The following is a 21,678-nucleotide window of genomic DNA, read 5'->3' as shown; positions in this document are numbered from 1 at the left end:
TTGCAGTAACTATCCAGAGCTCTTATTTTCGTATGCAGCCCTACGATTTACCTCCTAAATATTACCATTCATGAAAATCATCTTATTTGGTCAGATTCAGTAATTTGGTATTTGACATAGTTCATCTGAGGGACCACATTCGGCGGGTTGTAGCGTCCAACTTACAACACCTACAAATTTATCATTCTGGCTACATTTGTTTTAGAGGTTCTGCTAAATCTTTATGTATACGAAACCTTCATTTTCCACAGTGGCCTCTCGAAGGGAACGCACATTTATATCCTTCTGTCCATTATAGTGCATCATTAATAGTATAGTTGAATAAGTTCAGATTCAAAATGATGTTCGAATAATAATGGAGACATTATTTTCTCAACTTTTTATTATAAGACAACTTAGATCAAGCAGTTAAATTAATAACAAAATAATACAACGAATATGTACATCTACCAACACAATTGTAAACGCTATTACATCAACACAATATGAATACATAAAAATGTTTCTATTTCATGTAATAATAGGGTAGTTTGACACCATTAGGTAAACACTAAAATAACATTTATCAAAATAATACCTCCTACAATCAGATTTGATCTATACAGAAATTTCTTAAAAATACTGGCTTGTAAAACAAGCAATGTAAGATTTCTCTACCACACATCGTCATTGAAATACCTGTAATACGTTTTTTAACTCTTATTTGTAGTTAGTGTATTTGAGAGACATTTGGTGGTGCCAATACCCTATTTAGATCTAAGAATTGTCATTTCAAAGCAAAAAAGAAAAGGAAAGAATTCACAAACATAATTATTGTAAGAAATAAAACACTAAATGCATCAAACACCTCATAAAATCTGCCCGGGGTACTCCCGAGAAAAATACGAAATCAACAAGCAACCATATCTTAGAGAAGTTACCCACATTTTAACATTAACTTTTTACATATTTGGTAAACTACTATTAGCTGACTAAAGTAATTAATTACCTTCTTTATACATAGCGTTAATCTACCGAGTAGCGACAAAAACCGAAGAAACTACTTAGCGTATTTACATACATGTTGCTAATTTTCAAGCTCCTTATAAGCGCCATCTAGTGCTCACGTATCCGCACTAGATTTAACACAAATTCATCTTTGTTTAGGAAGAAGCAAAACGATTAAAAAATAATAGATATGCAGCCATTTTTTTCAGCTATAGTATAGGCACATAGGCATTGGAGATGTGGTGCTGGAGACGGATGCTGGGAATATCGTGGACGGAGTTTCGTACCAATGACTCCATATTAAAAGAACTCGGCATCAGACAGCGCCTATCAACCACAGTACAGTCACGCATTTTAAACTTCTTCGGCCATGTATCTCGCAGTAATGACTCCATAGAGCGTCTCGTAGTGCAGGGAAAAGTTGAGGGCACCAGACCACGTGGTAGATCACCAATGAGATGGACGGACCAGATCAAGGCCGCAACTAAGTGCTCGGTTAGCGAAAGTACCCGGAAAGCTGCAGTCCGCGAGGAATGGCGCCGTATTACGAGGAACATCACTCTGAATCGTGATTCAAGATGATGACCACGACCACTCTGACAAGAGTGTACCGACTGAGAAGAAGATAGGCACATATTGTTGTATTAGATATATGTTGTAGAGAAGACACAATTATAAGACTTACACCCCCTTATTACAAAAAAGTTAAACCCGGGAAGAACGCTAGTCCCTTTAACTGGTATAGAGAAAAATATTTTTCATTACTTTTGTACCTTATGTTTTCTCAATAAGGTTCAAAATATGGTGGCAAAAATTCTGCCATTACCAGGTAAAGGTTTAAAATGACAATCAATTTAAACCAGAGTTCAACCGGAGTCTAACTTTCTGTAATAAGGCAGATAAAGCTACGAGAATGTATGTCATTCGTAGTGAGTCCAGCCAACTCGAAAGTGTCATCATGGCGCCACTAAGAATCTTACATACAAAATATGACACCAATATGTATAAACAGGAGATTTATTGGGCCGTAGACTTCTGACGTGTAGTCATATAAAATCAACTTTCAAAAACATAACCCTCCTTCTGACGCAGTCGGGTAAAAATCTGTACAATGTTTATAGTAAAGTAGAATGAAGTTATTTTAATTGAATGAATAGATTTTACAAATACATACAGGATGACAATTTAGCAATTCAGTGTAGGAACAATAATTTTCAACACATTCAACAGTTCATGTAACCATTTTTGCGTGAACCTGCTTATGTTAAATATAAAGTAATCATTTGAGTACATAATTCATATGACTACGATTACTTATTTGAACAATAAGTAATTTTTATTTAAAAACAATAACATACACTAGATTAGTATTTTATGCGAATCGATACTCCTTAATACCTTATAGACGGTATTTTTTAATTAAATGAGTTTTAAATACAACACTATACAAGTACTAAGTAACTAGTGCTTCACTTTCCCTAATAAATCGATTTTGAATTTCACACAGGTAAATTTATAAATAAGTTAACTGTATTAAATGTATGTATGCTATGCATTTTAAGTTATATTAAACTAAAGTGACTAAATTATACAGGCTGGCATATTCTGGATACATAACAGCTAGGTTTTAGAGCAGGATTTAATAAATGGACAATTGTTAGTTTTAACAATATCTGTATTGGATGTGGAATCTTTTATGAATGTGAACTAAAAACATAAACAATACACTATCATTTTCAATGTGACATCATAATTATGTTGAATTTTAATTCAGACAAATTATTTGCCATTTTTTAATGCAAACCCTGCTATAAAACCATCTGCTAATATGAGATTATATAAAATACAATTTGATTTCATCGAGCCACCCTGTATAACATAACTGCCCTATTCACAAACAAAACAGGTCGTTCCTAAGTGCTACTTCAGAAATGAATGAGTGACCGAAACCCTCGTTCACTCATTCATTCGTTCGTTCACTCAGCGAAACGCCGTACAATTTACATTTGTGTTGGCGAGTGCACGCTAACAATTAATCAATAATCTACTTCTCCTTGTTCAATGCTTCGATGAACTCTTCTAATCGTTCTTGCACTTGTCTCACTCGTTCTGTTGGCAAATGAAAGAGATGAAACATAAAATCAGGTGATGGTCTAAAGTCCGGTCGCCGAGCACTATAGTTTACACAGCAATATAATTACGCGCGAGCGATAAGGAAGGATACCTTTGGGTCATTGGACGAAATTCTATGTGCTCGGCGACAGGAGTTTAAATCCTCATAATTCACAGCGTCAATAGAGTTAAAAGTCGTTCTTATACCTTAAGGAATACATTGGAGTGAACTTCTAGTGTGCTGTTAACAGCACTTAAGTACTCACTTCCCAAAATAATGTCCTCTTGTTTATGAACTAGAGCCATGTGTAATGTGTATGTATATGTCACCGTAAAATTGTGAATTCCGTCAGATTGTAATCTGACGTAGTTAAATTACAATCTAACCTAACCTAACCCACTGTTAGTTTACAATCTAACGCGTTATATTATAAACTGACAGAGTTCACAATTTCACGTTGACATATACATAGTATAATAGTGATGTAATGAAATGTGTATACTCACTTAGTTCTTCTGCAAGTTCTACACGTCTGCCTGAGAGCAATTTCTTCTTTAATTCAGGTTCTGATGCCATCTGAAAAGTTATAAAAACATTTAATATTTTTGAAGTCATTTTACTTACGAGGCTTACCTCATCTAAGACCTCTGAGATCGCGATTAAGTCTCATTATTTGTCGGCCGTTTGGTGTAGTGGTTCAGAACGGACTACTATGCCGAGAGGTCCCGGGTTCGATTCCCGGCCGGGCAGAAATTGAAATGATGAATTTTAATTTCTGTGACGGGTCTGGGTGTGACTATGTATAATATTTATGTATTTAAAAAAAAAGTATATAAGTAGTATATCCGTTAAGCTAGCACCCATAACACAAGCATTAAGTTGCTTACTTTAGGGCTAGCTGGCGCTGTGTGAAATTGGCCAAAGATTTATTTATTTATTTAATTATACAGGGTGTTTCAAAATACCCCCTAAAGCCTGAAAGGGCACAGAAACTGAAACAATCTGAAATAGAAGCCGTTGTTTCTATTGTCATATCTTGAACGGTTTTGGAAATAACGTACATCGAAAGTTTCCAAAAATATCGATATGAATTCCCTCACTTTCGATCAGCTGCAGCGGGGTTCATCGAACGCAAATCATAGACTTTGTATTTTTCAGAATGTCAATTAGCCGCGTTTTTTGCCTACTTCCTTTATCGATGTGTTAAAAGCATGTTTGTTCGTTAAATAAACATTTTAAATAGGTACTCACTAAAACTTTACATGGGTACGTACATTAGAAAAATTTTGTGAAAACTTCATCTATCGAAATCAGGCCACTTGATGGAAAAAAAATCGTAAGTAAATAACTTTTTCCGATAGCAACATCACTACTAATGATAGTTTTCAAACATTCTTAGACAACAGAAAAAAAATAAAAAAATCCGTGAAATTCCAGGTAGGTTACGTTACCGTACCTTCAGTCGAATTCTGTTATTATTTAATCTTTGAAATTGCATTTCCGCCCATCTTTAGCTTACTCCTAGTACCTTTCCTGGTACCACCAGGAGTAAGATTGAATTGTGTTCCGTATAAAAATAAGCATTTAGTAACCAGTTTGTAAGTTCACCATAAGCACCAATAAGGCCTCATAATTACGGAGCCGCAGCGCGTGATGCGGTACTTATTATCGCACGCATAAACACAAAAAATATTGATGCGAGACGGGTGAAGTGGTGGTGCCAGCCTCTCTTCGCGCGGTGAATCCCGCAACAATAAACGCCGTGTGAGACGCATCGAAGCCATCCGCAGGATTCGGCTGCAAATAACGTTCCATTTCAAGAATACGCGTCTTAAATCGCTTTTCCGTAAAAGCACTCATGCACACACAATGCCAATGTTTGAACTCAGTACGTCGCACAACGTACGATGCCCGGCGTCTCCGTAAATGAGGCCTTAGTTTTATGTCATTGGAAACAGAGGCGTTCACATCATATTTTACAAAATCCTTGCAAAATGGCTCCTATTTAAGCAGCAAAAGGTTGATGTGAACGCATCTGTACCATTATTATTATTTTGTAATAATTTGCCAATAATAATAACATTAATAGCGGCATTTAAAAAATGCTGAGAATTTAAAACAATTCTAAAATAATAATAATAACAACAACAACAAAAAACGTACATTTTGACAAACATTTTATTTAGTAAGGCAAGCGCTCAAAGAAAGGCCAACGCGGAAGCAAAAGTACTAGGGAAACATCAGTGCTTGAGCTTAAGCATTTTGGGTTTTCAGTTTCTTTTACGAAACCCTAATAGACAGTGATTGTAAACATTTTTACTTAGAATTTTTTTTTGGTGGCTTGTTTTGAGTTTGCACATTTGCATAGTAACGGTTGGCACCTTTTAAACCCGCGCGTTCGCGGGGGCGAGTGGGGCGCCTTACTACATTTTTCAATTATCCCAAAAGTGAAATTTTAAGTTGGTATGAAGAACATGACGTCATACTGTAGCATCGTATCGTACAACTCCGTGTAAGTTTTTCCCTCCATTCGATAAAATTTGTCGTATCAGAAAAATCTAAAAACATTAACTACTCACATCCATAATCATTATTTCAAAACACATAAATGCCTAGTCAATGGTAATACTAACTTACCATCAGGTGAGATCGCGGCCAAATGTTTAACTATTCATTTAAAAAATATGTTTTTATTTACTCATAAACCTTTCTTTAATAAATTTCAAAATCGTACTTTTAAACTTAAAATCTTAAAAATCAATGAAAAATTAAAATAATACCCAAAGAAAATGTTGGCAACCTCATTAGTGGGCAGACGCTCGGGAACACCACCCCCCGCCCCATCTAACGGCTAACTCGTGCGCAGCGCTGCGCGCCTGGTGGCGCCTGGTACACAATGGGCCGAAATATGCATTGCGTACTTATTCCGGACCAACAATATTTTTTTATTCACAACTAATTTTAAACATGCCTTTTGTATGTTAAACTTTTGGTGGTACAAATACTCTTATGATTGTGTATGTAATTCTAACTCAGCAAACTCTTGCTGTAAACGTAAACTTATTACAAAGGTAATGCTAGAACATAATCACGGGATGATATTACTTTAATATGCTTAAATTAAACAAGGCGGCTGAATAAAGGTATGGGAGAAATACTAAGTAGGTGCGCGTTATTGACACTGATATCAGAACGCCTAAACATTGAGGCTCAGTCAAAGAGAAGGTGACCTTTGTTCCTTAACTCGCCGAGCCTATTATTGACTTTGCGTGTTTGAACACAGTCACTCAATGTTTTGTTAAATTTATTAATTATCTCTTTGTCAAACAAAATAAATCAAAAATAGCACAAAAAAGCACAACTATTTGAATTGCATACTCATCTGTTTTCGGAATGCAGATCATAGATTTAAAAAGATAGCTGATTCTGGTTTTACATTATTTGTAGAACAGTCATGTTTCTGATGTTGCAGTAAGTTAAGAGGACTGTTTATTATTAGAGATGCAATTAATGTTCCCGTGTAAACACGTTTAGGATTGTTATGTTAAGTAGGTAACTAAATTTTACAATATTTTTTCGGGTATGTTGGTGGGTGGGGCTTGTCACTTGACACCTTTTGACAAGCAGTTTCATACTAATTATGAGACATTTGGACATAGACTTAAAATTAAGTTAAAATTTAGTTACCTACTTAACTACTTAGTACGTGTAAATCAGTCTTAGGCTGCTTTTGTAAAAGTGAAAATTATTAAGGGACGCTTTAGAATGTTGATATGAAAATAAATCTGAGAATTCAATAACATTTCTTCTATTTTAAAATGAGACGTAACTTGGTAGACAAAGTAGGTACATAAACGACATTGCGACATTCCTTTACCTGCGAAATAAAAATTAGCGTACTAAAATCATTCGAAATGTTGCATTGTCATAATAAGAAGTTGCAAAAATTTGGCATGTGGCACGATCCCGTTCGCACCACTTTGCAGTGTGCAGAAGCGCCGAAAGATCGCGACACCGGCCGTCGGCTCTTCTTTGATTTAGTCGTTCATATGCTTCGTGCGTGATCGGTGTGTTTTCCTATCGTTTAACTACTTTCGAAAGCTTTGTGTTTTGTGTTGTTTTGCTACAATGGCAATGTTTTCTAATTCCGAATATTATGAGATGATGTTGTGTGTGGGTCGAGCTGATGGAAATTTAGTTCAAGCCCGTGAACTTTATCGGGAACAGTTTATCGAAGGTAGACCGGCGGCTGACCAGCGACGGCTTCCGTCGTATCAGTGTTTCCTTGATATGGTGACACGTCTCCATTTTACGGGCTCTTCATCGATCGGGTTCTAGTGGACGCCCGTGTCGTCACGGGTGATGACGGGTGATGGGATGACGGTCACGTCATCATCATCCGTGAACCATAATTTTGAATGCTTGTTGTTTTGTTAACGACGTGCGTGTAATTTTTTTCTCCGTAGGTATTAAATAATACCTAGTAATACTAGGCGCACAGAATGTTTTATGAGGCGTGGCCGGGGGCGTGAACATAGAAAGTTGCTCCTGGTCACCCCTGGTCACTCCTGGTAGGACAATGAACCCAAATTAGTGATGGGAATTTTTATAATCGATATTTTTATTTTACATAAATTTACCCGAAATTAGAATATGTCGCTATGATTGTAAGAAATTAACAAGGGACTCTTTATAGACGTTTATTAAACACCCTTCAGTTATTAGGGGTTTTTTTGAAACACCCTGTATATTACCTCGCAAAGATCCGGGCCTCTATGACTCCTCAATTCGAGCCTTACTTCGTCTAACACCTCTCATAGCTCGCAGAGCCTCTGCGGCTCGTCAGTAGGGCTTACTTCGTCTGAGCTCGCGATCAAGTCGCATTGCCTGACGGAGCTTGATGCCTCTATGTCTTCTTAGTAGAGGCTTACCTCGTCTAAGACCTCTAACCGGGGCCTCTACGGCTCCTCAATGGGAGGCTTACCTCGTCCAAGACCTCCCTGAGCTCGCGGTCGAGGCGCGAGGCCTCGCGGTTGCCGATGCCTCTATGGCTCCTGGGTGGGAGGCTTACCTCGTCTAAGACCTTGTCGGGGCCTCTAAGGCTCCTCAGTTGAGGCTTACCTCGTCCAGGACCTCCCTGAGCTCGCGGTTGAGGCGCGCGGCCTCGCGGTTGCCGAGGCCTCTATGGCTCCTGAGTGGGAGGCTTACTTCGTCCAAGACCTTGCTGGGGTCTCTATGGCTCCTGAGTGGGAGGCTTACCTCGTCTAAGACCTTGCTGGGGCCTCTATGGCTCCTGAGTGGGAGGCTTACCTCGTCTAAGACCTCTAACCGGGGCCTCTATGGCTCCTGAGTGGGAGGCTTACCTCGTCCAAGACCTCATTCGCGGTTGCCGGGGCCTCTATGGCTCCTGGGTGGGAGGCTTACCTCGTCCAAGACCTCCCTGAGCTCGCGGTCGAGGCGCGCGGCCTCGCGGTTGCCGAGGCCTCTATGGCTCCTGGGTGGGAAGCTTACCTCGTCTAAGACCTCTTACCGGGGCCTCTATGGCTCCTTAATAGGGAGGCTTACCTCGTCCAAGACCTCATTCACGGTTGCCTGGGCCTCTATGGCTCCTCAGTGAAAGGCTTACCTCGTCTAAGACCTCTTTCGCGGTTGCCTGGGCCTCTATGGCTCCTCAGTGAAAGGCTTACCTCGTCTAAGACCTCTTTCGCGGTTGCCTGGGCCTCTATGGCTCCTCAGTGAAAGGCTTACCTCGTCTAAGACCTCTTTCGCGGTTGCCTGGGCCTCTATGGCTCCTGAGTGGGAGGCTTACCTCATCTAAGACCTTTTACCGGGGCCTCTATGGCTACTCAGTTGAGGCTTACCTCCTCTAAGACCTCTAACCGGGGCCTCTATGGCTCCTCAGTTGAGGCTTACCTCGTCTAAGACCTTTTACCGGGGCCTCTATGGCTCCTCAATGGGAGGCTTACCTCATCCAAGACCTCATTCGCGGTTGCCGGGGCCTCTATGGCTCCTCAGTTGAGGCTTACCTCGTCTAAGACCTCTAACCGGGGCCTCTATGGCTCCTCAATGGGAGGCTTACCTCGTCCAAGACCTCCCTGAGCTCGCGGTCGAGGCGCGCGGCCTCGCGGTTGCCGATGCCTCTATGGCTCCTGGGTGGGAGGCTTACCTCGTCTAAGACCTTGTCGGGGCCTCTAAGGCTCCTCAGTTGAGGCTTACCTCGTCTAAGACCTCCCTGAGCTCGCGGTCGAGGCGCGCGGCTTCACGGTTGCCGAGGCCTCTATGGCTCCTCAGTTGAGGCTTACCTCGTCTAAGACCTCTAACCGGGGCCTCTATGGCTCCTCAATGGGAGGCTTACCTCGTCCAAGACCTCCCTGAGCTCGCGGTCGAGGCGCGCGGCCTCGCGGTTGCCGATGCCTCTATGGCTCCTGGGTGGGAGGCTTACCTCGTCTAAGACCTTGTCGGGGCCTCTAAGGCTCCTCAGTTGAGGCTTACCTCGTCTAAGACCTCCCTGAGCTCGCGGTCGAGGCGCGCGGCTTCACGGTTGCCGAGGCCTCTATGGCTCCTCAATAGGGGGTTTATCTCGTCCAAGACCTCTTTGAGCTCGCAATCAAGTCGCGGAACTCGGGGTCTCTATAGTTCCTCAGCGGAAGTGGGAGTTCAGTTGAAACGAACTTGATGCCTCTATGATTCCTCAGTTGACGCTTACCTCGTCTAAGACCTTTCCTAGCTCGCGATCAAGTCGCATTGCCTGACGGAGCTTGATGCCTCTATGTCTTCTTAGTTGAGGCTTACCTCGTCCAAGACTTCCCTGAGCTCGCGGTCGAGGCGCGCGGCCTCGCGGTTGCCGATCTGCTGCCGCAGCGCGTTGGCGGTGGTCCGCAGCGTGGATTGCACGCGCCAGAACATCACTACCTCGCAGCACTCCTTCTGTGCAAGTTATAGCAGAGTAAATACAAACGAGTAGGTTATCAAAAATCAAAATCAAAAATATTTATTCAGTTTAGACCACAAGTGGCACTTATGAACGTCAAATATAAAAAAGAAAAGGTAGCCCTTATGGGGCACTTTACATGTCTCCTTATCTTTTGGGCCCTACCAGCGCTTCGAGACAAACATATGGCAAGTGCTGAGAAGAAACGCCGGAACAAACTCAATAAATCATGATCATCCTACTAATATTATAAATGCGAAAGTTTGGATGTCTGGATGGATGTTTGTTACTCTTTCACGCAAAAACTATTGAACGGATATTGATGAAACTTTACAGTATTATTGTTTATAAACCAGAATAACATATAGGCTATCATTTATGTTGACAAACTAAATTTCACGCGGGTGAAGCCGCGGGCAAAAGCTAGTTATGACATAATATACACAACAATACGCGTAATAGTAACGTTCACTTACCCCATTTCCATTCTGTTGGCTGTACAAATAGAAACTCTTTTTGCAATCCCGCGCCCTCGTTTGCGCCCTCTCGAAGAAGTTCCTGGAACAAATTGTGAATACTTTATTATTAAATCACAAATCGATTTGTGAATACTGCACATACAATGATGGCTGAGTGTCTCTCACGGCGATGAAGGTCCTACAGCCTAATCATTTTAGATGTAACGCTGAGAATTTAAAGTGAAAGGATCCGCTGAAGATTCACTTATACTGACATACATTTTAGATCTTGGGCCCAGGGGTGTACCTCGAGTCTGAGGGCATCTGACTTGCCCCCCTAGGCTAAAAGCTGGGTACGCCTATGCATAAGGCCGAAGACTTAAAACTCAAAATCTATCTTCCATCGCTGGCTCCTGTAAAAGAATTCCCTAACGTCACGTCACGTCAATACAATAGTAGTCGCGTTTGCGCAAGCTGTCTCTCGCAGCGACTACCTCGTCGTACATCAATGATACTAAATACATAAACTGAAGACACTGCCCCTCCCCCACCTTGGAAATCTCGCAGAGTTGTTTTGAAGGAGCTAAGCCAAGCTAAAGCCCGGTCTGTGAGCACGTAGAATTTTGTCCAATAGTAATTATATTGCTGTCACGACTGTGCGACGGGCGCCCGCAGTGAGTGTGCGAGAGCGACAGCAACATAATTACGCGCGGACATAATTACGGTCAGAAGCTAGGTATGACTTGCCCCCCCCCCCCCCATTATTACGCCCATGGGCCGAAGACCTAAAGCTCAGAACTCGAAACCATCTAGTATCTAACACACTTCGTCCATATACTTACTTGAGGTACACAGGCTTCCACGTCTCCCTAATGTATTCATTGTCCACCTCCACTGTGCGCCTCCTCAGGTTGTCCCTCACGGCTATAACTTCATCATAGGCCAGCGCAGGCCGCGCGGAGCCGAGCCGCTCCAGCTCGGCCCTGACCTCCTACTAACCTTATACTGAAGACGTAAAGTTCAAAATCCGCTGGCGCTCGAACTAAAGTTACTAACGTCATTTGTTTATCGTTACGTCAATAACCTCCGCGCGGCGGCGCTGCTCGGCCGAGGTACTCAGTGAATTACTAACCTTATGCTGGTGATGTAAAGTTCAATATCCGCTGGCGCTCGAACTGAAGTTACTAACGTCATTTGTCCATCGTCAATAGTAACTGCGCTAGCGCACACGTCACACAAAGACACTTTTTAGATCTAACGCCGAAGACCTAAAGCTCCAAATCCATCTTCCATCGCTGGCTCAAAAAAAATTGACTTGTATTGTCACGTCAAGACAATAGTAGCCGCGCTTGCGCAAGCTGTCTTTCGCAGCGACCACCTCGTCGTACATCAATCACACTAAATACATAAACTGAAGACACTGCCCCTCCCCCACTCTGGAAATCTCGCAGAGCTGCTTTGAAGGAGCTAAGCCAAGATAGGTATGACTCCCTCTCCCTGGCCAGTATGATTGCCCCCCCCCCCCCCTCTCCAGGCCTGAAAATAAGTATGACTTGCCAGAAGCTGGGTATGCCCATGCGTAGTGTTCAAAATCTATCTTCTATCGCTGGCTCCTGTAAAAGAATTCCCTATAGTCTGGTCTGTGAGTACGTAGAATTTTGTCCAATGACCCCAACAAGCTACCTATTTTTATCGCTGGCGCGTAATTATATTGCTGTCGTGACTGTGCGACTGTGCGCCCGCAGCGAGTGTGCGAGCGCGATAGCAACATAATTACGGTCAGAAGCTAGGCATGACTTGCCCCCCCCCCCCCATTATTACGCCCATGGGCCGAAGACCTAAAGCTCAAAACTCGAAGCCATCTAGTATCTAACACACTTCGTCCATATACTTACTTGAGGTATACGGGCTTCCAGGTCTCCCTAATATATTCGTTGTCCACCTCCACTGTGCGGCGCCTCAGGTTGTCCCTCACGGCTATAACTTCATCATAGGCCAGCGCAGGCCGCGCGGAGCCGAGCCGCTCCAGCTCGGCCCTGACCTCCTACTAACCTTACACTGAAGACATAAAGTTCAAAATCCGCTGGCGCCCGAACTAAGTTACTAACGTCATTTGTTTATCGTTACGTCAATAACCTCCGCGCGGCGGCGTTGCTCGTCCGAGGTACTCAGTGAATTACTAACTTTATGCTGGTGATGTAAAGTTCAATATCCGCTGGCGTTCGAACAAAAGTTACCGAGGTACTCAGTCAATTAGTAACCTTATGCTAAACACATAAAGTTCAAAATCCGCTGGCGCTCGTTCTAAAGTTACTAACGTCATTTGTTTATCGTCGCGTCAATACAATAGTAGCCGCGCTTGCGCAAGCTGCCTCGTCGTACATCAATCACACTAAATACATAAACTGAAGACACTGCCCCTTCCCCACCTTGTAAATCTCGCAGAGTTGCTTTGAAGGAGTTAAGCCAAGTTAGGTATGACTACCCCCCCCCCCCCATTTAGGCAAGAAGCTAGGTATGAGTTGCCCTTTCCCCTAGGGCAGAAACTAGGTATGACTTGCCCCCCCCCCCCCCCCCTAAATTGTTACACCCATGGGCCGAAGACCTAAAGCTCAAAATCTATCTTCCATCGCTGGCTCCTGTAAAAGCATTCCCTAATAGATATCATGACCGTTACTTACTTTAGGTATACAGGCTTCCACGTCTCCCTAATGTACTCGTACCGACCTCCATGGTGCGTTAGCGCAGGTTATAACCCGCGCCGACTTTCTCAATGAAATACATACCTTATACTGAAGACATAAGAGTTCAAACTCCATTGAAGAGGGGGGGGCATTCTAAACCATCTAGTATCTAACACATATCGTCCATATACTTACTTGAGGTACACAGGCTTCCACGTCTCCCTGATATACTCGTTGTCCACCTCCACGCCGCGCCTCCTAAGGTTGTCCCTCACGGCTATAACTTCATCATAGGCCAGCGCAGGCCGCGCGGAGCCGAGCCTTTCTAGCTCCGCCCTGACCTCCTACTAACCTTATACTGAAGACGTAAAGTTCAAAATCCGCTGGCGCCCGAACTAAAGTTACTAACGTCATTTGTTTAAACCTCCGCGCGGCGGCGCTGCTCGGCCGAGGTGCTCAGTGAATTACTAACCTTATACTGGTGACGTAAAGTTCAATATCCGCTGGCGCTCGAACAAAAGTTACTAACGTCATTTGTCCATTGTCAATAGTAGCTGCGCTAGCGCACACGTCACACTAAGAAACATTTTAGATCTAACGCCGAAGACCTAAAGCTCCAAATCCATCTTCCATCGCTGGCACCTGTACAAAGAGACTCTTAAGCTGAGTTGCGCCAGCTCACTTTAATCTTAACTATAACGATAACCGGTGTTTTTTTGTAAGGAGTTTGACAGACTTTTGACGTTTAGTATAATAAAGTAAGATGGTGCAACCCAGCCTAACGCCCGTATTCACAAACGATGCTTGCTTAAGTGAAGTAGCAAATCGAACGCACAGCGTTGAATAGAGCTCTGTGATTGGTTCATGTGTCACCCTGTCCACGCGCACTATGAGTCCTCATAGTAATGTTTGTGAATACGGGCGTAAGTGTCTTAATACACAGTAAATACAAGAGTAAGGTCACTCACTTGAGATACACGGGCTTCCACGTCTCCCTAATGTATTCATTGTCCACCTCCACTGTGCGCCTCCTCAGGTTGTCCCTCACTGCTATAACTTCATCATAAACCAGCGCAGGCCGCGCGGAGCCGAGCCGCTCTAGCTCGGCCCTGACCTCCTACTAACCTTATACTGAAGACATAAAGTTCAAAATGCGCTGGCGCCCGAACTAAAGTTACTAACGTCATTTGTTTATCGTTACGTCAATAACCTCCGCGCGGCGGCGCTGCTCGTCCGAGGTGCTCAGTGAATTACTAACTTTATACTGGTGAAGTATAGTTCAATATCCGCTGGCGCCCGAACAAAAGTTACTAACGTCATTTGTCCATTGTCAATAGTAGCTGCGCTAGCGCACACGTCACACTAAGACACTTTTTAGATCTGACGCCGAAGACCTAAAGCTCTAAATCCCTACTAATCCCTACTAATATTATAAATGCGAAAGTAACTCTGTCTGTCTGTCTGTCTGTTACGCTTTCACGCCTAAACCACTGAACTAATTTTGATGAAATTTGGCATAGAGATAGTTTTCCCTACTAATATTATAAATGCGAAAGTAACTCTGTCTGTCTGTCTGTCTGTTACGCTTTCACGCCTAAACCACTGAACTAATTTTGATGAAATTTGGCATAGAGATAGTTTGAATTCCGGGAACGGACATAGGATAGTTTTTATCCCGGTTTTTGAAACAGGGACGCGCGCCATAAAGTTTTTCTGTGACAGACAAAATTCCACGCGGGCGAAGCCGCGGGCGGAAAGCTAGTCCATGTATAAAATATTGATGCACTGCCTTCCATAAGCTAGAATATCATACGTTCGGTCATCGTCACCTCATTCGTCGTTCGCTCCTGTAAATTAGTATCTAAACACATATCGTTCGTATGGTCATTACACTACTATCTTCGCTTACTTGAGGTACACGGGTTTCCACGTCTCCCTAATGTATTCATTGTCCACCTCCACTGTGCGCCTCCTAAGGTTGTCCCTCACGGCTATAACTTCATCATAGGCCAGCGCAGGCCGCGCGGAGCCGAGCCGCTCCAGCTCGGCCCTGACCTCCTACTAACCTTATACTGAAGACATAAAGTTCAAAATCCGCTGGCGCCCGAACTAAAGTTACTAACGTCATTTGTTTATCGCTACGTCAATAACCTCCGCGCGGCGGCGCTGCTCGGCCGAGGTACTCAGTGAATTACTAACCTTAGACTGGTGATGTAAAGTACAATATCCGCTGGCGCTCGTTCTAAAGTTACTAATGTCATTTGTTTATCGTCACGTCAAGACAATAGTAGCCGCGCTTGCGCAAGCTGTTTTTCGCAGCGACTACCTCGTCGTACATCAATGATACTAAATACATAAACTGAAGACACTGCCCCTCCCCCACTGTGGAAATCACTCTGGAAACCTTATGCTGAAGCCATAATGTTCAATATCTGCTGGCGCTCGAACTAAAGTTGCTAACGTCATTTGTCCATCGTCAATAGTAGCTGCGCTAGCGCACACGTCACACAAAGACACTTTTTAGATCTAACGCCGAAGACCTAAAGCTCCAAATCCATCTTCCATCGCTGGCTCAAAAAATCTGACTTGCCCCCGCCCTAGGCCAGAAGCTAAGTATGTTTGCCCCCCCCCCCCCCCCTCTCCAGGCCAAAAAATAAGTATGACTTGTCAGAAGCTGGGTACGCCCATGCGTAGTGTTCAAAATCTTTCTTCCACCGCTGGCTCCTGTAAAAGAATTCCCTATAGTCTGGTCTGCGAGCACGTAGAATTTTGTCCAATGACCCCAAAAGTCAGAAGCTAGGTATGACTTGCCCCCCCCCCCCCCCCATTATTACGCCCATGGGCCGAAGACCTAAAGCTCAAAACTCGAAACCATCTAGTATCTAACACACATCGTCCATATACTTACTTGAGGTACACAGGCTTCCACGTCTCCCTAATATACTCATTGTCCACTTCCACACCGCGCCTCCTAAGGTTGTCCCTCACGGCTATAACTTCATCATAGGCCAGCGCAGGCCGCGCGGAGCCCAGCCTTTCTAGTTCGGCCCTAACCTCCGCGCGGCGGCGCTGCTCGTCCGAGGTGCTCTGCCAGTAGAACCAGCGCTCTTTGAAGCCGGGACCTGGAATTAGATACATAATGTTACGTTTTAGTCATGTTGTACAAATCTTCCATGAAACTTGTTTGTGTTATTTGCCGAGAGATGTCACTGCTCTTTGAGACGCGTAAAGCTGTACCGCGGTGTCCAGATTTTTTTCCCCGGCTTTATATACCTGAGCGGCTTTGACATAATTAACATCTGTGAACCATTGACAACCTGTGTCAAGCATTAAATTGTCACCTACATATTGACGTCTTATTTATACCTAGATAAGAGTCCCTTAAGTGCGCCGAGAGTATCCGTGGTTTATTCACATGTTATGGATAGCGTGCTATGGAAAGGACTATGCACGGTGTTTCTTCACGAGATCGAATCAGAAATGAGGTGATCCGTAAACGAACTGAAGTCGCTGACATAACCAGATGGATTAGTAAGCTGAAGTGGCAATGGGCAGGGCACATAGTACGCAGAACTGACGGCTGATGGGGCAGGAAGGTTCTGGAGTGGAGGCCGCGTACCGGAAAACGCAGCGTGGGACGTCCACCCACAAGGTGGACCGACGATATCGTAAAGGTAGCAGGAAAGCGCTTGACGCAGGTCGCTACCAACCGGGTAGCATGGAAAGCATTGGGGAAGGCCTATGTTCAGCAGTGGACGTCCTATGGCTGAGATGATAATGATGATAAAGGTATTTAGAATAAAGGTAAGGGGAAGCACAAAAGATCCAAATGGGTCGACGTGCACTTCGTCTTTTGTCACTTGTCAGGTGAGCGCGCGTCGCTCGCGCAGCGCGTCTTCCATAAGCGCCACGGCCGCGTCCCAGTCGGCGCGGGACGGCCCGGCTGTCCCCACAGTGTCCCCGGCTGTCCCCACAGTGTCCCCGGCTGTCCCCACAGTGTCCCCGGCTGTCCCCACAGTGTCCCCGCAGTGTCCCGACTCAACCGTGAGCTCCTTGAGCTCGTGGTCGGTGAGCGCGCGTCGCTCCATGAGCGGCCCGGCTGTCCCCACAGTGTCCCCGGCTGTCCCGCAGTGTCCCAACTCACCCGTGAGCTCCTTGAGCTCGTGGTCGGTGAGCGCGCGTCGCTTCATGAGCGGCCCGGCTGTCCCCGCAGTGTCCCAACTCACCCGTGAGCTCCTTGAGCTCGTGGTCGGTGAGCGCGCGTCACTCCATGAGCGGCCCGGCTGTCCCCGCAGTGTCCCGACTCACCCGTGAGCTCCTTGAGCTCGTGGTCGGTGAGCGCGCGTCGCTCCATGAGCGGCCCGGCTGTCCCCGCAGTGTCCCCGGCTGTCCCGCAGTGTCCCGACTCACCCGTGAGCTCCTTGAGCTCGTGGTCGGTGAGCGCGCGTCACTCCATGAGCGGCCCGGCTGTCCCCGCAGTGTCCCGACTCACCCGTGAGCTCCTTGAGCTCGTGGTCGGTGAGCGCGCGTCGCTCCATGAGCGGCCCGGCTGTCCCCGCAGTGTCCCCGGCTGTCCCGCAGTGTCCCGACTCACCCGTGAGCTCCTTGAGCTCGTGGTCGGTGAGCGCGCGTCGCTCGCGCAGCGCGTCTTCCATGAGCGCCACGGCCGCGTCCCAGTCGGCGCGGGACGCCACGCACCGGTCTTGTAAAGCGTTCAGTTGCAGCACTCGGAGCACCTGCGGATAGTAACATTATGAACAATCTGCCAGTCTCGACAAGGTAACATTTATAAAGCACGTAGAATCCCGTCCAATGACACCAAGCTACCCATCCTTATCGCTCGCGCGTAATTATATTGCTGTCGCGACTGTGCGACGCGCGCCCGCAGTGAGTGTGCGAGCGCGACAGCAACATAATTACGTGCGAGCGACAAGGATGGGCAACTTGGGGTCATTGGACGGGATTCTACGTGCTCACGGACCAGGCTTTAATAGATTCGAGTCCCAGTCAGACGGAAGAGCCACTCAAACTGCAGCACCTAGTAAGAGCCACTCACTTCCTGAGCACGGTCTTCCTAACGGTGCCAACTTAGCGCTCCTGGCAGTAGAGGGCTACTGCAGGTTCTTAGATGGAGTCTGAATCAGTAGCACGTTTCATAAGCTGGTAAACTCTTGCACCTAACCGAAATGCTACTTAGTTCTACCACAGAATAATAATAAGTACTACGTACAGAAGTTTTACTTCGCGAAGGTATTTAAAAAAAATGTATGCTCAATGTCATTAACAATATGGTGTAATTTAGCCTGTCTCAAGAGTCAAGCACCATTTTGTTGACAAACGTCAGTGATCGGCACTGCGCCGAAGCTATAGGGCTGACTTCGGTAAAATGATGTGACGTGAGGTGCCAAACTGCGGAAAATGGCGGAGGAAATACATGATTTAGCATGAATTATCATGAATAATATTAACTACTTATTTACCTCTCAGTGTCTTGAGGCAACTTAAAAAAGTACATTCTGTGTTTTTATTATTATTTAGGCAGTTAAATACTGCACAGTATTTAGTACACCATTTTCTTTATTTTCTTCCATCATACACAAGAATACGCGTGCGTGAGTCAATGTTCGCTCGTATGTGAGGCCTTGTCGAATAGTATCCTGTAGGTGGGCCATCGTGCGTGTTTTGTTTTCGATGTAAACTCGCGAAGATGAACAGGCCTGGTTCTACTCACATCCTGCGCACGATCTTCCCAATGGTGTCTTCTTAAAGCCTCTTCTACCGCTTCCTTCTTCAACGGCTCATAGATGGGGTCTGAATCTGCAGCACGACTCATGAGCTCAGTGAACTCCTCCCGTAATGCCTCGCGGTCAGCTAATTAGGATGAACTGCAGAACTTAGCAAGAGCCACTTACGTCCTGAGCAAGGTCTTCCCAATGGTGTCTCCTCAAAGCTTCCTCCACTGCGTCTTTCTTAAGGCTCGTACATGTGATCGGAGTCTGCAGCCCGGTTCATGAGCTTGTGGCCTCCTGCACCTAGCAAGAACTACTTACATCCTGAGAACCAGTCTTCCCAGTGAGTCTTCTCATGGCTTCGTCCACTGTCTCCTTCTTGAGAGGCTTGTAGATGTGACTTGGGGCACCTATCAAGAGTTACTTAGAGCCACTTACATCCTGAGCACGGTCTTCCCAGTGGTGTCTCCTTATAGCTTCTTCCACCGTTTCCTTCTTCAAAGGTTCATAAATAGGATCAGAATCAGCAGCGCGACTCATGAGCTCAGTGAACTCTTCCCGTAGTGCTTTACAACTGGCTAAATGAGAAGAGAACTGCTGCACCTAAGAGACACTTACGTCCTGAGCACGGTCTTCCCAATGGTGTCTCCTTAAAGCTTATTCTACCGCTTCCTTCTTCAGAGGCTCGTAGATAGGATTTTAGTCTGCAGCAGGCCTATGAGTGTGTACACTCCAGGACTTAACAGCTAGCACTAAGATCTAAGAGTCACTTGGATCCACTTACGTCCTGAGCACGGTCCTCCCAATGGTGTCTTCTCAAAGCCTCTTCCACTGCCTCTTTCTTCAACGGTTCGTAAATAGGGTCTGAATCTGCAGCACAGCTCATAAGTTGTTGATGACCTGCAGCACCTAACAAGAGTCACTAAAAGTCACTTACATCCTGCGCACGATCCTCCCAATGGTGTCTCCTTAAAGCCTTCTCCACTGCTTCTTTCTTCAACGGTTCATAAATAGGATCAGAGTCAGCAGCACGGCTCATGAGTTCAGTGAACTCCTCCCGTAGATACCACAGCCGGCTCACTAGTATGAGAACTAAAGCACCTAGTAAGTCACTTACATCCTGAGCACGGTCCTCCCAGTGATGTCTTCTTAAAGCCTCCTCCACTGCCTCCTTCTTCAACGGTTCATAAATAGGATCAGAATCAGCAGCACGGCTCATGAGCTCAGTGAACTCCTCCCGTAGATACCACAGCCGGCTCACTAGTATGAGAACTAAAGCACCTAGTAAGAGTCACTTACATCCTGCGCACGGTCTTCCCAGTGGTGTCTCCTTATAGCTTCTTCCACCGCTTCCTTTTTCAACGGTCTCGGTGTATATCTCACGCATGACGGCTCATGAACTCAGTGAACGAGAGCCACTCAAACTTCAGCACCTAGTAAAAACAACTTACATCCTGAGCCCGGTCTTCCCAGTGATGTCTTCTCAAAGCCTCCTCCACTGCCTCTTTCTTCAACGGCTCGTAGATTGGATCTGAATCAGCAGCGCGGCTCATAAGCTCAGTGAACTCCTCCCGTAATGCCTCGCGACCAGCGCGGATGGATGCAGCCGGGAGTTCTGTGTCAGCCCACTCGCGGAGTTTGATGTCCACTGATGTGTTGAATTTGTCTGGGGAATTTAATAGATGTTATTGAGGACACAAATGTCGACAAAAACATTTCTTTTATTAGGAAATTAGGAGTATGATGGTGTTGATTAGGATGAAACTGCCTCAAAACTAAAATTACAAAAGATAACTACTTCGCGATGTATTTGGAACTCGGTACGCAAATGTACAATATAATCGATTACTACTTACTAATATCAACTCGATACATACTTTCCAAACAACAATACAACGAGAATACGAAAGTATGTCTGATTTCTTACTATAATCGAAATCATAAGGGTCGAGCCATATGGAGGAGTCGCCGCCGTTGCCACCAGATTTAGTGTTGCCGTTGTGTGCATCGTTCTGTTTGTATTTCACTTGGCGTGGCAACGCGAACACTGAATATTAGGAAATTGCTGTAGTATTTTTTTCCCCCAGGGAAATGTTTTGACAGATTGATCTACTCCTTCTCGTATTCATTTCTGCAACTCCTATATGATTTATATGCACGGCGAAATACGAGTAAGGCCCAGAACAGACGGTGAAACGCAACTGCAACGAAACTGCAACTTTCTGATGATTCTTATGAATGAAACTGAAAGTTTTAAACTGGTCACGTCATGTGTGGTCTCTCATAGGACGCTATGGCAGAAACTTAGATGCAACTCAAAAATAACTAGCAGTTGCAGTTTCGTTGCAGTTGCGTTTCACCGTCTGTTCTGGGCCTAAGAGATAAAAGTTCACCAAGAGACAAATGACTAAACTATTATGGGGTCTCCGAGATAAAATTGGGGGTCTATGAGCTACAAATGGGTGGTCTTCATTGATTGAGCCTCAGGTCTTGAATAATAACGCGAGTGGACTGTATTAAAGTTATTATAATTTCTGTATATAAACGAAGCCACAACAACAGGTTATTAATGAATTTACTATGCGTAAGTATGAGTGTCGTGCGCGCCGCTCGGTGGCCAAGTGTGGGATCGCCTTCACGCGCCGCCGTCGTCGCTCCCGGCACCTTTCACTGCGTCACCCGCTCCAAGGTCAGTTGCCCGGGCGCGAACATCATATTAGTGTATTTCATATTGATACTGAATACCTGTGTTATCATGACATTTTGTTCTGCAAAT

General features: G+C 45.0%; 1 protein-coding gene across 1 annotated transcript in view; it reads right to left on the bottom strand.

The window, feature by feature from the left end:
• Positions 1–364: 364 nt before the first annotated feature.
• The window catches only part of LOC135084682 (dynamin-like 120 kDa protein, mitochondrial), a 60,825-nt gene continuing 39,511 nt past the window's right edge, over positions 365–21,678 (bottom strand). The window contains exons 15-21 of the mRNA XM_063979453.1: positions 20,354–20,568; positions 17,768–17,909; positions 16,082–16,295; positions 10,508–10,589; positions 9,893–10,027; positions 3,607–3,676; positions 365–3,096 (exon numbers count right to left, since the gene is read on the bottom strand). Of these exons, the coding sequence (XP_063835523.1) occupies positions 3,032–3,096; positions 3,607–3,676; positions 9,893–10,027; positions 10,508–10,589; positions 16,082–16,295; positions 17,768–17,909; positions 20,354–20,568 (923 nt within the window). The 3' untranslated portion in view covers positions 365–3,031. The remainder of the gene's footprint in view (positions 3,097–3,606; positions 3,677–9,892; positions 10,028–10,507; positions 10,590–16,081; positions 16,296–17,767; positions 17,910–20,353; positions 20,569–21,678) is intronic.

This window comes from Ostrinia nubilalis, chromosome 26 (assembly GCF_963855985.1).
Source record: "Ostrinia nubilalis chromosome 26, ilOstNubi1.1, whole genome shotgun sequence".
Taxonomy (NCBI): Eukaryota; Metazoa; Arthropoda; class Insecta; order Lepidoptera; family Crambidae; genus Ostrinia; species Ostrinia nubilalis.
Note: the sequence above shows the minus strand (reverse complement) of the source record. Positions and strands in the feature narration are given on the sequence as shown.